The sequence below is a fragment of the Podarcis erhardii genome (genome assembly GCF_964252035.2).
Source record: "Podarcis erhardii genome assembly, chromosome: 9".
NCBI lineage: Eukaryota > Metazoa > Chordata > Lepidosauria > Squamata > Lacertidae > Podarcis > Podarcis erhardii.
The window spans coordinates 41,612,678-41,626,494 of NC_138512.1; the positions used below are offsets into that span (position 1 = coordinate 41,612,678).

At 40.2% G+C, this 13,817-nt stretch overlaps 1 protein-coding gene across 3 annotated transcripts in view; it reads left to right on the top strand.

The window, feature by feature from the left end:
- LRBA (LPS responsive beige-like anchor protein) overlaps window positions 1-13,817 on the top strand; it is a 367,500-nt gene that overhangs the window by 287,694 nt on the left and 65,989 nt on the right. For all 3 annotated transcript variants that reach the window (XM_081875163.1, XM_081875165.1, XM_081875164.1), the window contains exon 47: window positions 3,075-3,227. In XM_081875163.1, the coding sequence (XP_081731289.1) occupies window positions 3,075-3,227 (153 nt within the window). The remainder of the gene's footprint in view (window positions 1-3,074; window positions 3,228-13,817) is intronic.

Genomic DNA, 13,817 nt, shown 5'->3' on the forward strand with positions numbered 1-13,817 from the left:
GTTGCCATGGAAGTCACTAGGTCCAGAGCCTGTGAGGAGGGAGCGGCATCGGCATGGACGTTGAAGTCTCCCAAAACCAGTAGGTTTGGGAACTCCAAGGCCCAGCCCGCCACCACCTCCAGCAAGTCTGACAGGGTGGCTGCAGGTGTGCTGGGTGGTCGGTGCACCAGCCAGACAGCCAAGCTCTCCTTGGTGCCCCACACGAGACCAACACATTCAATGCCGGAGATCGCCGGTGATGGCAGAGCTCTGAAAGAGCAATCCTCCCGGAATAACAACGCTACTCCTCCCCCCGACCCACAGTCCGCGATTGATGGAGGACAGAGAAACCTGGGGGTGTTATCTCATGTAGGGAGACTACTTCACCTTTCCGTACCCAGGTCTCCGTCACGCAAGCCAGGTCAATCCCCTGCGAGACAAAAAAGTCACGCATGGTGGCGGTTTTGTTGCCTATGGACCTGGCATTGCACAGCACCAATGACTTTTAAGGGACATCCATCAATAAGGGACAGCAGCGGGACATGGCCCTGGAATAAGGGACTGTCCCTTCAAATAAGGGACACTTGACAGCTATGGGAGTGTGGAATCAGGACACTTAACACGATTCCATTCCAAATTGGCTTTATGGCTTTGGAGTCTTATTAACAGCAGAAAAGTTTCACAACTTCCTCTGAATTACTGCAATAAGCTCTATGCTTGACTACCCTTGAAGTTGGTCCGAAAGCTGCAAATAGTGCACAATGTTAGCAGCCTGACTGCTCACTGAGGCAGGATATTGCTACCATGTTATGCTGCTGTTGCCAAAAAAATTGCACTGGCTGCCAATTAGCCACTATACCAGAAAAGTTAAAGGTGCTTGTTTTGGTATTTAACTCCTGTACAGGCTTAGGGCCAGGATACCTAAAAACCGACTCATCCCTTACACACCCAGTTAGCCACTGCACTGGACATCGCCTCCTGCAAATACAATCTTATCAAAAGTCCATACTGCAGAACTTAGAAATTTGATCTCTTGTACGGTGGCACCTTCCCTTTGGCATACTCTCCAGTTAAATATTAGATAAGACACCATTTTTGTTGTTTTCCCTGAAAACAGTTGAAAACCTTCCTCTTTCAACAAGTCCCCCCCCCCCCAGTAGAGAATCTTTCCAGCCTGTTTTTATATTGGAATAGTTTTCAGAAGTTTTAATTGTTTTACCACTTGTCTGTGGTCCTGGGCTCATATGGGAGAAAGGGCAAGATGTATGTTAAATAATTAATAATGATAATAGCTCACTTTTCCCTCTTGGAACTGATTTAAATGTGATTAATTGCAATTCATGTAGGTGATCAGGGAGACGTATGTGGTGTGGCTTTTATTTTAAGTGATTTTAAAAACCACTACATTTAATTTAATGGATGCAGTTTAGTCAACAAAGTGCCTCCAAATAATTTGCTAGCATGTTTTTCTTTTGTATCACAGACTCATTTTGACCTTGTTATAGGTTAATTAGCATGACTGTATACAAACATATAGGATGCATATCTGAAGTTTTTCTCACAAGCACTGAGGTGATAATAGCTTAATTCTTGCTTGATTCTTCTTGTCTGTTCTCCGGGAACTCTGGGCTGACCCTGTCCATAATCTGATGACCTACCATTGCACTCAGCTATTTGGAAAACTGTTCTGGCCATAGCTGACCCTGAGGGTGGTATCTGGAAGACCACTGATCCATTGACCCATGTCAAGAGTGGATTTAGAATCTGATCTACTGGGCCTCTTACATAGTTAGCCAGTGGAGCTACTCCACATAATGTGTTTTTCTGCTTATTAAATAGCATGCACTTTTCATTTGTTAGAAGGAAGACCAATTTTACACCAGTTACTAATTTCCTGGAGCAATTACAAATATTAAGCCTTTCCATTCATGAAGTGCCCCTTACAAGAAATTGATAGATTTTCTGCAAAAATGTAAGCTTGCTTTAACTGTGCCTTCATTAGTTGGGACATTTATATAATGTTCCATTATAGCATATATATAATTTTAAAAATTCTTTTGCTTAGAAACACACAAAGTAGAAAAGCAATTGTAATCACTCAACACATGTGTGCCCCACATTTTGCAACATGAACATAAGGCAGTGTATACATGTATTCAGAAAAAGCAGCCAATTGCTTATATGTATGGCTGCTTCTTAAAACTCAGTTTTTGTCATGTGGCTCTGGGGCAGGGATGCTGGTGTTTGTTCAGAAAATAACAAAAGCCCTGTTGCATTAGAGAGCTGCTTGGGTTTGTCTATTGCTGAACAGACTCTTTGTAATCAGCAATTCATACCAATTGACAACAAACAGACCAACTTTATAAGTTGAATTGAAATCCACATTTAAAGTAAGTGGATTGCACCCATAAATTTCATTCCGCTCCTAAAAGAGGAGTCCATTCAATTTTTAAATTAGCCATTGTTTAATGGGTATTGTTGCTATTGCTGTGAGCAAAGAGATTGCTGTCATAGATTGTGATACTTGCAGTCCAGAAGTTACTTACCCATAGTGGTAGGACTGCAGTTGGCTGTTTTTACTAAGCAAGTTTCAGTGTGTGAAATGCCATTGTGGGACTTGCTTATTAGTTTTAGTTTTTCTTTATTAACTATACTTGTATGGGCATCGTCTCTTGGCAATCCATCCATCCATCCATCCATCCATCCATCCATCCATCCATCAATCACCAATACAAAACAATAAAAGCATTTGTTCTTTCTGGCAAAAAACAAAAACAAAATATGAATTATAGTGTTGAAATGCCCAGATTAAAAGTAAAAGTTGTTTGAAAGGCATGGTGCATGAAAAGGTACAAAAAGGAATAAAACCTGGCCCTCAGAGACTATAAGGATGGTAGCAGATAAGACTTTCTGGAGAGGTCATGTTGCCAGCACCAATAAAATGTATCTAATTTTATCCCTCTGTTGATGAAATAGTTTTTCATTCACTGGAGGTTCTGTGAGAGGGCGGGAAGTGATTGTGTGTGTGTGTGTGTGTGTGTGCACGTGCAAAGTTTTCCTTTTGTCTTAACATGTTGGTTTTCATTTTTACATAGGAGCTGGTTCCTGAATTTTATTATCTCCCTGAGATGTTTGTCAACTACAATAATTACAATCTTGGAGTGATGGATGATGGAACAGTAGTGTCTGATGTTGAACTTCCACCATGGGCCAAAACCCCAGAAGACTTTGTTCGCATAAATAGATTGGTAAGATAAATGTCTGTGGACAAATGCTGGCTCCCTCAGCCTATAGAGCGAGATGAGCACCACAACCCCAGAGTCGTCCGCGACTGGACCTAACGGTCAGGGGTACCTTTACCTTTACCTATTCTCTGTATTAAGAGCTGGTGCTAGAAATGTCTTTCCTTAGAGAATGAGATTAGTCCTTTTGTTCTGTGTAAAGCTAAAATTTATGAAGCCTAGGATCCAAAGAGCTATTTTAGGTGTACTCATAGGCTTGGGAATGCCTAGTGAGATTCTTTTAAAACCTCAGCAGTAGACCCTCATGCTTTTCTAATTGTTTTAATGTAATGTAAGATTTTTTTGGGATACCTTTATTATATTCTCACACATATATTTCTGGCATTACTGATGACACTGTTAATCTAGTGAAAGATAGACAAAATGTTCATGTCTTCACATTAGGCATTTTATTAGTTCTGGTTCAGAGGGCACCATTACCCTTATGTATGTTAACTGTAACAAGTTAAAAAGTTGAATTTCAAACCACCTGCTTTCCACCTACTACTTCACTTTAATGTTTTTGTGCTAACTTGTAATTATTTGAATCTTTAGCTATATCTCACTTGAGTTTTGTTATCTGTAATGAGCCACTGAAAGCACACACCTGCTTTCCATGATAGCTTTACCATATGAGTTAGCTCGAGGTAATTGGCCAATCATCTTCACTTGTGGCCCCATTTTTGTTTGTTAGTTTGGTCATAATCGGCGATGTTTTCCTCCTAAATACATCTTAAGTTATTTCTATCATACTTTTTAAAGAGCTCAAATCTGGGTTCATCCATTCCATACCTTGCAATGTATTGTAAAAATATATTCTTTTATTCTAGCCTGATAGACTTTGTTTTCCATTATGTGACATAGTATGAAAAAAACGGGGTAGGAGATTGTAAATATTTTCTTTACTATTTGTTTATTGTATTTTATGCCACCTAATATTTCTTAGGTAGGTATTAAGACAAGGCCCATTTCTGTAATTATAGGATGAGAATCATATCTCTCTGTGATACAAATGTGCATATAATGTTAAATAGACCATGGAATGAAAGCATATGAGCCTAACTATGTCTCAGTTTGGTCAGTGCCTGCATGGGATGCTATCCAGGAACCTCATGTACTTTGAACTCCATGATGAGGGGGAGGGTAGCATTTAACTGTAGAAAAGAAATCAGTCAGTGTGGTGTAGTGGTTAGAATGAAGGACTAGTACCTAGGAGGCCAGGGTTCAGTTCCTTACTCAGCCGTGAAACTCACTGTGTGACCTTGGGCCAGTCTCTGCTTCTCTGGCTAACCTTCCTTACAGGGTTATTATGATGATAAAATTGGGGTTGGGAGTATGCTACCTTGAGCTTCTTGGAGAAAAGGAGGCCTATAATGTAACAAATAAGAAACGAGGTGAAAATTATTTCTATGGTACAAAAAGGTAGTGCTTGCATAAAAAACACTATTATACTCCCCAACCCATTTCATTCCCTACCCTTGGTATTTTTTTTTTTTTCAGATACAGCAATCCTTCTAATCTTCCTTGCTTAATTAAGAGAGAGATGAAGTTTGGTTTTAGAGTTCATCATAGATTTTCTCTTGCCCTGCATAAAAATATATGCCGTGTAATGGGGAAAAGGGAAGTCCACATACCTGATGTTTTACATGTGACTCTTACTCTTTGTGCAAGGCCTTGCATTTGTTGAGTCCAAATGAAATGGAATGTATAAGTAATTTATATGAATAATTGCATGATTAATGTTCTATTCTGGGTTATGCAAAATACGTTGTGCTTCTGTAATTACATAGCTCCAGTGACTGTATGTCAGCTGTCTAATTAGTATTTTTTGTAAGATTATATAAATGTGAGTAGTGAGGGAAATTATATTTTAAAAATTCTAATACTTTAAGAATTCTTTGTAAATAACACAAGAACATTTTAAATGTTATAAAAAAGCAGAGTTGTCTATTTATTACATCCTTGCAACTTCCTAGATCACAATAAATAACGATAGTAGTTTTAAATGCCCGTTTTGTAAGCTATTGCATGCAGATCCCCCCCCCTTTCAGTTTGTTTTACAGATTTTTCTACAGTGATTAGACCTCATGAAATGCATACTGCTTTGATCTGTGACCTTTTTGTGGTGCTAATCGGGTTCCTGATATCATTATACCTTGCTCATTAATCATATTTCCTACATCCCATCAGCCAACCAGACAGCCAAGCCTCTGTTTCAGCCCTGTGCCTGGCAGGTTTCTGCTTTTCCAGATTATTACACTGTGATACTTTGGCTTCTCATAACCAGACCCACATCAAGCTGTGTACTACAATTAAAGTCAGATGGTCCTCAGGTTGAACAGGGATATAGTGTTGCAGCTGTCCGTCTTTTATTGGAATAGACCAGCAAGGGGAACAGATGATATATAGGACAGTACATAATAACAGATTGTACAGTATCAGGTCAATAGCAGGGGTTCACAATGCTAATTGGCAGACATAGTTACTTTAATCTAGCTCCCAGTATTAAAAAATAACAAGATGGGGTTTCATTAAAACAGATTAGATATATCTTTGCCTTTGTCTTGGGAGAAAGAAGTAGGGGGAAATGTGAGGATATAAACTACAGTGACTTATGAAACCAGAGGTTAATACTTTTTTTAAAAAAAAGCAGCAAAAAAAAAATCAAGTTTAAACTGTAACAAAGGATAAGGTTAGCACCCCCTTTAAAAATCTGGGAGAACAACAATATATTCAGCTGGTATTCAAAAGCCATTGAAGAGGGTTCTAGATAAATGGGCAAGGGAACTTCCTGAATAGAGCTCCTGATGATGGGCTTTGTTGGCTAGGCATGCTTGTATGGCGTCAGATATTCTTCCAGTCCCAAACTGTTTACGTACTTTGAATTAGAAACACAAGCAAATTTGTAGCTAGCGAACTGATATGATAGGTACCTTACACTTACTCCCAGTCATTAGCTTTGTTGTGGTATCCTGAACTTCCTGAAGTTTCTGAAGTCTTCGAAGGAAACCTTACATTATGTACATTGTAGCAATCTAGCCTGAATGTTTTTTGTAGCACGGAGAACTATAGCCAGGTCTTTTTGGTGTACTGCCAAATGATTGGTGGCTTTTTGCTCATGCAGTGTTCCAAATAACATTTTCAGATGCAGAAACTAGATTTTTGGTCCTCAGTGCAGTCATTCACATTTTCTGTAGCTTGATCAGTATGTTTTGCTTCCTTTTGTCAACCCTTAGAAAGGTAAACAAATTTAAACAGTATTTTTTTCCCTAAGCTTGTTTTGATTAACTGTCAAATTGTTTAAATGTCACCTTGCTATTTGCCATTTATTGCTTCAGTCATTCCATGACTTAACCTGTTGTATCCTAGAGCTGTAATGACCATACTTCATTCATGGATTATACTAGTTTGGTAGGCAATCTGTGCAAATTTCTTATCGTCGGGGGCAGCCAGGAACATCTTGCCACTAGAGGCAAAAACCCTGGCACTGCCCCCCACTTCCTGTCCCTCACTGATGCTTGGCGCCAGGCAAGCGAGGTACTGCTGGGTGCTTGGTATCTTCTGCTCCTGGCCTTTCACAAAGAGAATGAGGGGGTGGAATATGGAGGCCTAGGGAAAAGTAGAGGAGTGTGCTGCCACCCATGAGCATGCTGCTGCAGCCTCTGAAGTCGAGGAGCAGGAGGTGGCAAGCATTTGGCAGTGGTGAGCTTCCAGCAGTAGCAAGTGCTACTGGTGAGTGAGATGATGAGAACTGCAGCCCACCTGCCCACCAATCTCTCACTTGTCTTGCCACTTTGGGTGGTGGCTTCTTCTCCTCTCAGGGTGACATCCCCTCTCAGGGTGCTGTCCTGAAGCAGCTTGCTTCAGACTGCTTCATGGGCAGACTGGTTGTGCTTATTATGGAGTGACACTGCCTATAAGATTCAGCTCACCCGCACCATGAATTTGCCTACAAGCCCACAGCGATTTTTTGTGATGTTTTAGCATTTCAAAAAATAACAGAAACTGTTACCCACAGTGTAAATGAGACTTTATTCTACAATACTTCTGACATAGACTGCAAGTACTGCCATCAAGAGTCTCTCTTAATGAATCTCTTGAGAAAGTAGCATGGGCAGAGATCTGATTTCAGGAACTTGGAATCCAGAGAGTAAGAGAAGTTCTGATTCTGCATGATCTCTGAGAGCTGTAAGGTATGACTGCTGTTTCTACAAGGGTTTAAGCTCAACTGAGTACCGAAATAGGAACTGAGGCCGTCGGTTGGGCTGAATACCCCAGCCGTAGGAAGCTGCCTTATATTGTCATTGACCCTTATAGCTCATTATTGTCTACTCTAGAGATATCAGTGTACTGGAAGAAGCAAAGATCACCAGTGTTGAAGCAGTGATTCTTCAACATCAGCTTTATTGGACTGGACATGTTGTTCAGATGCTTGATGATAGTCTTCCAAAGCAACTACTCTAGTCCAAACTTAAAAATGGAAAGCGTAATGCTGGTGGTCAACAAAAGAGGTTTAAAGACTGTCTCAAGGCAAATCTTAAAAAATGTAGTATAAACACTGACAACTGGGAAACACTGGCCTGTGAGCGCTCCAGTTGGAGAACAGCCTTTACCAAAGGTGTCATGGGCTTTGAAGACACTCAAACTCAGGACACAAGGGAGAAACGTGCTAAGAGGAAGGCATGCTTGGCAAATCCACACGGTGATCAACTCCTGTCCAGAAACCAACGTCCCCACTGTGGAAGGATGTATGGATCCAGATTTGGCCTCCACAGTCACTTACAGACACATTGTTAAAACTGTGTTTATGGAAGACCATCTTAGTCGGCTATGAGTGATCACCAAAGAAGAAGACTCTAGAGATAACCAAAGTTGTTCATTCCAGGTGTTGATGGACTCCAACCTCCATCAGCCCATGCCAGCATGGCCAGTGTTGAGGAGTGATTGAAATTATAGCACAACTGTCTGCTAACAGTTGTCCAGGGTTTCAGGAAGTGGTCTTCTCCAGCCCTATCTGGAGATGCCTTTGTGTGCAAAGCATGTGCATGGCTGATCTATGCTAAGAACTAGCAGAATCCATGCTAAGAACTAGCAGAAATTTAAAGGGGTAGAGCTTTGCCAGCACTAGGTGGCCTGCAGGTATATCCCCAGCTTTAGGTACAGACTGTTTAAGGGAGAGTGAATGCCCTTGAGCAATTGATGAGGCAGTGGAGCTGTTAATTGTGATATATTGCTTCAGCAGTTTGGACGCTGGCCTTTGGTCAGTGTCAAGCATCGAGTGATTGCGTGGCCTGAATATTACTTTGCCTGAGACCTAGTTCTCAGGTCATCTTCATGATTAAGGGTTCCCAAAGCAGATACCTTGGTTGTCCACCTGTAGACAGTCTTGAGTATATTCTTGAAGAAGGGTTCCATTATCTCTCTTAGTGACACCATTTCAAAATTCAGCTAGTAAAAGCATTTCACGGAATTCAGCTACTTAGTTTGTATGCAAAAATGCAGGCATTCTTGAAGCCTAGACGCCAACTCTGTATGGAAATTGCTCCCCTGCATAAATGGAACTTCTGAGATACAGGATCACTTGAAAGGAAAGGTGGCAGGCTGCATACTCCCAGTATGGTGTAGTGGTTAAGAGCGTTAGACTCATAATCTGGGGAACCAGGTTCACGTCTCTGCTCCTCCACATGCAGCTGCTGGGTGACCTTGGGCTAGTCACACTTCTCTGAAGTCTTTCAGCCCCACTCACCTCACAGAGTGTTTGTTGTGGGGGAGGAAGGGAAAGGAGAATGTTAGCCGCTTTGAGACTCCTTCGGGTAGTGATAAGGCAGGATATCAAATCCAAACTCTTCCTCAGTATCTGATCCAGGGCAGGCTAGAGCCTTTCCCAGTGAGTGATCCTCAGTAAAGTGAAAGACTTCAGGCAGCCTGGAGATCTTCTCTCAAGGAAAATTATTTGCCATCGATTGGGGAGGGTGGGGAAGGAGTACCTCACTAGAGTAGGAATTTGAATTCCTTATTAGGGACAGAACTGGATTGAGGCACTGTCTGCAGCTATTGTTCTCAGAACAAATAGATGAGATAGGTCCCCATATTTGCTCAATTTATTCAAGGAACCATATATGTTGGACTGAATTGAAGGGGCTGGAACATGTATTATGATGGGAGTAGGATCAGTATTGTGACTGATTGACTAGTAAAGTGGTTGATACGTTGCATTGTTTCAATTTATTTGACTTTTGCCTAATCTAGAAAACACTAAACAATTACTGTTTCTGCCAGCTACCATGGTAACAGTATTCTGGGCTTCTAACCAGGCGATCTGTTCTTGCTTTTAAGTGCCTTCCCTTTCTCCTCCATAGGCAATTAATTAATTAGAGAACTGACAGTTATTTTCAAAACCATGCATTTTCTTTCATGCTGATATTCTAGTGGTCAGATCTGCAAATGTAAATGGAAAGTCTTGTGCTTAAAGCATTTGACTGTCACTCTGAAGTTTATACAAAACAAATTCCTTCCAGTAGCACCTTAAAGACCAACTAAGTCAGTTTTTGGTATGAGCTTTCGTGTGCATGCACACTTCTTCAGATACTACTACTACTGGAAGGAATTTGTGCTACTGGAAGGAATTTGTTTTGTTTTGACTATGGCAGACCAACACGGCTACCTATCTGTATCTGAAGTTTATGTTTGCTTCTTTGTTTTGTTCAGGCCAGAGTGCCTTTTCTGTTATGTGGCATCTAGTGCACTTGGGTATAAATAAATGTTGTTAGTAGTGATAGTATATTCTCTTGTAACAGGATGGTGTGAGCATGTTTAATGTTAAAGTAGATTTGATACCTTGAGACATCAAAATGTGTGTAAACCAATAATGATAAGTGTGGAAATCATGCTGTGCCTATAGGTTCATATACTTAAGCAAAATGGCACCATTACAATCACTTACTCTTATCTCTTCCGTATGAAGAGTTATAGAAGCTACATGCTTAGCCATTCCTGGCTTGGGAGTATATGGTCTCTTAACTACACAGCAACAAAGAGACAGAAATTCTAAATGCTCCATGCATACACATTGCCACCAAAAATATATATGGTAATGGCATGTGGGTTGGGTAGGAGAGAAAGTGTCATTTTACAAGGGATGTGGGCAGGTGCAATTAATTTCTGCATGCAGAAGCGCTTTCCTCCTGTCTTGGTCAAAGGCTGGAGCAGAGAGCATCTAGTGTGTAGAGTGGTAGCGTCTGTCTCGCTGCAGTAGTGTCCCCCATGCACTTTACTCGACAGGCGTGAGCAGCAGCTATATAGGAAAAGGTAAAAGTGTGTACTTGGGGAAAACAGGTGTTGGCTTGCCTCCAACAATCTTGATGATTTCAACCTCTTTGTGTTGGGTCATGTCCAGAAGAGTTGTTGCCAACTGAGAGCACTCTCCTGGATCCAATCCACTGTTCTTTAGAATTTAATTGGAGCTCCTATCTGCTTGGCCCCATGCTGTGTTCCATTTCCCAGTCTTGCTAGAGTTTGACAAAGAAATGAAACCTGCAAAACTGGTATCTCTCTCTCTCTCTCTCTCTCTCTCTCTCTCTCTCTCTCTCTCTCTCTCTCTCTCATCTACAGTCACCATGATAACATTTTTTCTCGGATTCCCTTAGACCTTACTACCTTACACCAGACTCAGAAATAAAAAGCTTTTTATTTATTTACAAATACTGTATATACACCAGGGTCGTTCTTATAAATAAAATCTCTCATCCAGAGTGCCTGCTATTTTCACTTTTTCTTGAAACTGCAGCATTCATTATCTTACACTTCCCCAGTCAAGCGAAGAAATGCTGCTCGAATTTAATTCCCTTGAGGACAGTAGTGCCATCCCTTACCTTATACATCTTCCTTGCTTTATAGGCTGCATTAATAGAGAAGTACAAATGAGTGATTCCACCCCCTCTCAGTTTACTGCGTAGAGTAAGTCTTCTTCATATTGCATATTGATGCAGCATCAAGTTGAGTGGCTCGTGCAGTTCTTTTGTTGGAAGATATTTTCAGAAAGGTGTACTATTTCTTAAATAAAAATAAAAGGAGAAAACATAGTTCATAAAAAGAAAGGGATTTGTCTAAATTTTTTATGATTTGAAAGTTATCTGGCAGGCTCTGATAGCTAGAAACAGGGAAGTGCAGAACACCACAAAGGTTCTCCTACAACTGCTGACATCACCCGAGGCTTTCACTCTAGGCTGGCTTTTTATGGGCAGACTCAAGGTGGATGAATCAGCCTGCCCACAGCTTTGTCCCATTCAGCATTCAGCTTCCCTTTCCACACCAAGTTCCACATACAGGAGCTTTTGTGAGTTTCGCTAGGGGTCTCAAGGATGGAAAAGGACACCTCTCCATGCACAGCTGTTGGTCTAGCCTCTGCCCTTTTATCCAGAGGCTAAAAAACGAAAAACAAATTATTGAAGTATTAAAATTAAAGATAATAATAAAAATATTATTTATACCCTACCCATCTGCCTGGGTTTCCCTAGCCACTCTGGGCTGCTCACAATAGACATAAAATACATATTATTTACATACACACACACACCAACCTAACTCATGGTTCTTGAGTTTAATACAATAATGCACATTTTTAGATTGATGTTATTTTCAAAGTTTATAGCAAAATTTCTCCTCCTCAAGGTATCTGGGGCAGCATGCGCATAACAAAAATCAGCAATTAATTTTAAATTATCTTTTTATTCCTTCTCAAGTTCTGCAGTCTTCATAGCTGGACTGAGATTTCATCTGTTGTTTCACACACATGCCCTTCCATCTGCTTTTCAGTAGCAGCTTATTTTGGAAATCATTGCTGCTAGATGTGAGATGACCTCCATCTTTAGAGCAACTCTAAAATTCTGTGATTTCTGCCATCCAATCTTTCCCACTTTAAAAGAAGGCAGATGCTTCGTAAAATATTGATTTTTAACATGCCTTTTCCAATTGAGTGAGATGTTTTAATTTAGTGTTTCTTCTTCCATTATCTTTTTTTGCCCCCTTTTTTCATGGGTCTGTGTATTTAGTCTGTAAGCCTCCAGGCAGGGTTTTGTTGTTTTCAGTTTTGTGTTTTTATGTAGTACGTCACTTTGTTTTCTTCCAGGCGCTTAAAAGATTATAGTGGTGGTGATGATAATATGTATAGAAGGGTAAAGGGGCTTTGAATGCTGGAATCATAAAATATTTACATATGTGTGCGTGTGTGTGAGTGAGTGAGAGAGAGAGAGAGAAAGAGAGAGAGAGAGAGTATAAGCATTCAATAAGAAGGTTTGTAAATTCATTTTTCCTTTATCTGATTAGGTAGTCTACATTTTAGGCAATGATGTGTGAACAAATCTCAGGAATTCTTAAGTTCTTGGGGCAAGTTGTACATTTGTGACTCACTGATTAGTAGATAAAGCATAATACCTCTTAATTTGGGGTCACAAGTGCTCAACTGTCATGTGCTGATGACCTTTTAGTCATTACATTTTGAAGTCATGTCATTCAGGAGGCTGGGGAGAAATTTGAAGGACAATTCTGAATGACTGGAGTTTACTTGGAGTTCCTGTTCATACAATAATGTGTATAGGCTACATACTTGCATTATGAATAATGCAGATAAATCCACACGTGATATGCTATAAATATGAGTGGTTGGATGAAAAAGGTAGAACTTGAAGCATAAAACAAACCCAAAGTTTCAGGATTCATAAAATTTGTAGATGCTGAAATTTTCAGTTTCTGAGTTCAAAGCAAAATTTATAAACCTTAAGGACTCTGTTGATATGAAAAAGTTAGGTACTTTTGTTTTCCCAGTGGCTTCTACTTAATGGTGTTGTGTTAGGAAAGAAATACTGCACGTATTCAGAAGGGTGAATAGGGAGAAGGAGGATCCTTTAAGCAAAGGGCAGCAATCTATCTCTTTATCTAAATTATCTGTGTGAGGAATTTTGGCACTGCTGGAGGATGGTGGGGCAAACCCTCCGAAATTGTCTAGGGGAGGAAGTGTGCTACAGGCAACGAGACGTTACTGTGAAGCTTAAGCAGTCAATTTATCTGTCTTACTAGGTGACCATTATGTGGTTGTTTTAGCAGCCACAAATATTGTCAGAACAAATGAATTCCAAGATAATGAGTACGTCAAGGCTTTCTGACACTGGTGGGTGTGCCATCACAAATTAACTAGTATTAAAATCTTTTCAGTACACACTTGTCTAAGTTTCCAAACTTTTAAAACTCAGCTAGAATATTTATGTCAAACATCAGCTCTCAACAGACTTCAAATGATGCAGACATGGATGTGTGTTCTAGTCATGGAGGAATGGGATTGACTTTTTTTTTTAATAGAATGGTTGTGAAGATAATTGCGAGAATCTATGTATTCAGTCCTGCTTTCTGTATCCAGTTTCTGTGAGCAAAGGTTACAGATAAATAGAAAGAGTTGGCTTTTTATTGTTTGTTGCAGTCAAAACAAGGGCAGGATTAATAACTGCACACTTTCAATGAATAAATGATCAGTTTAAGATTTAGTACATTAATTTGCAGGGCTCA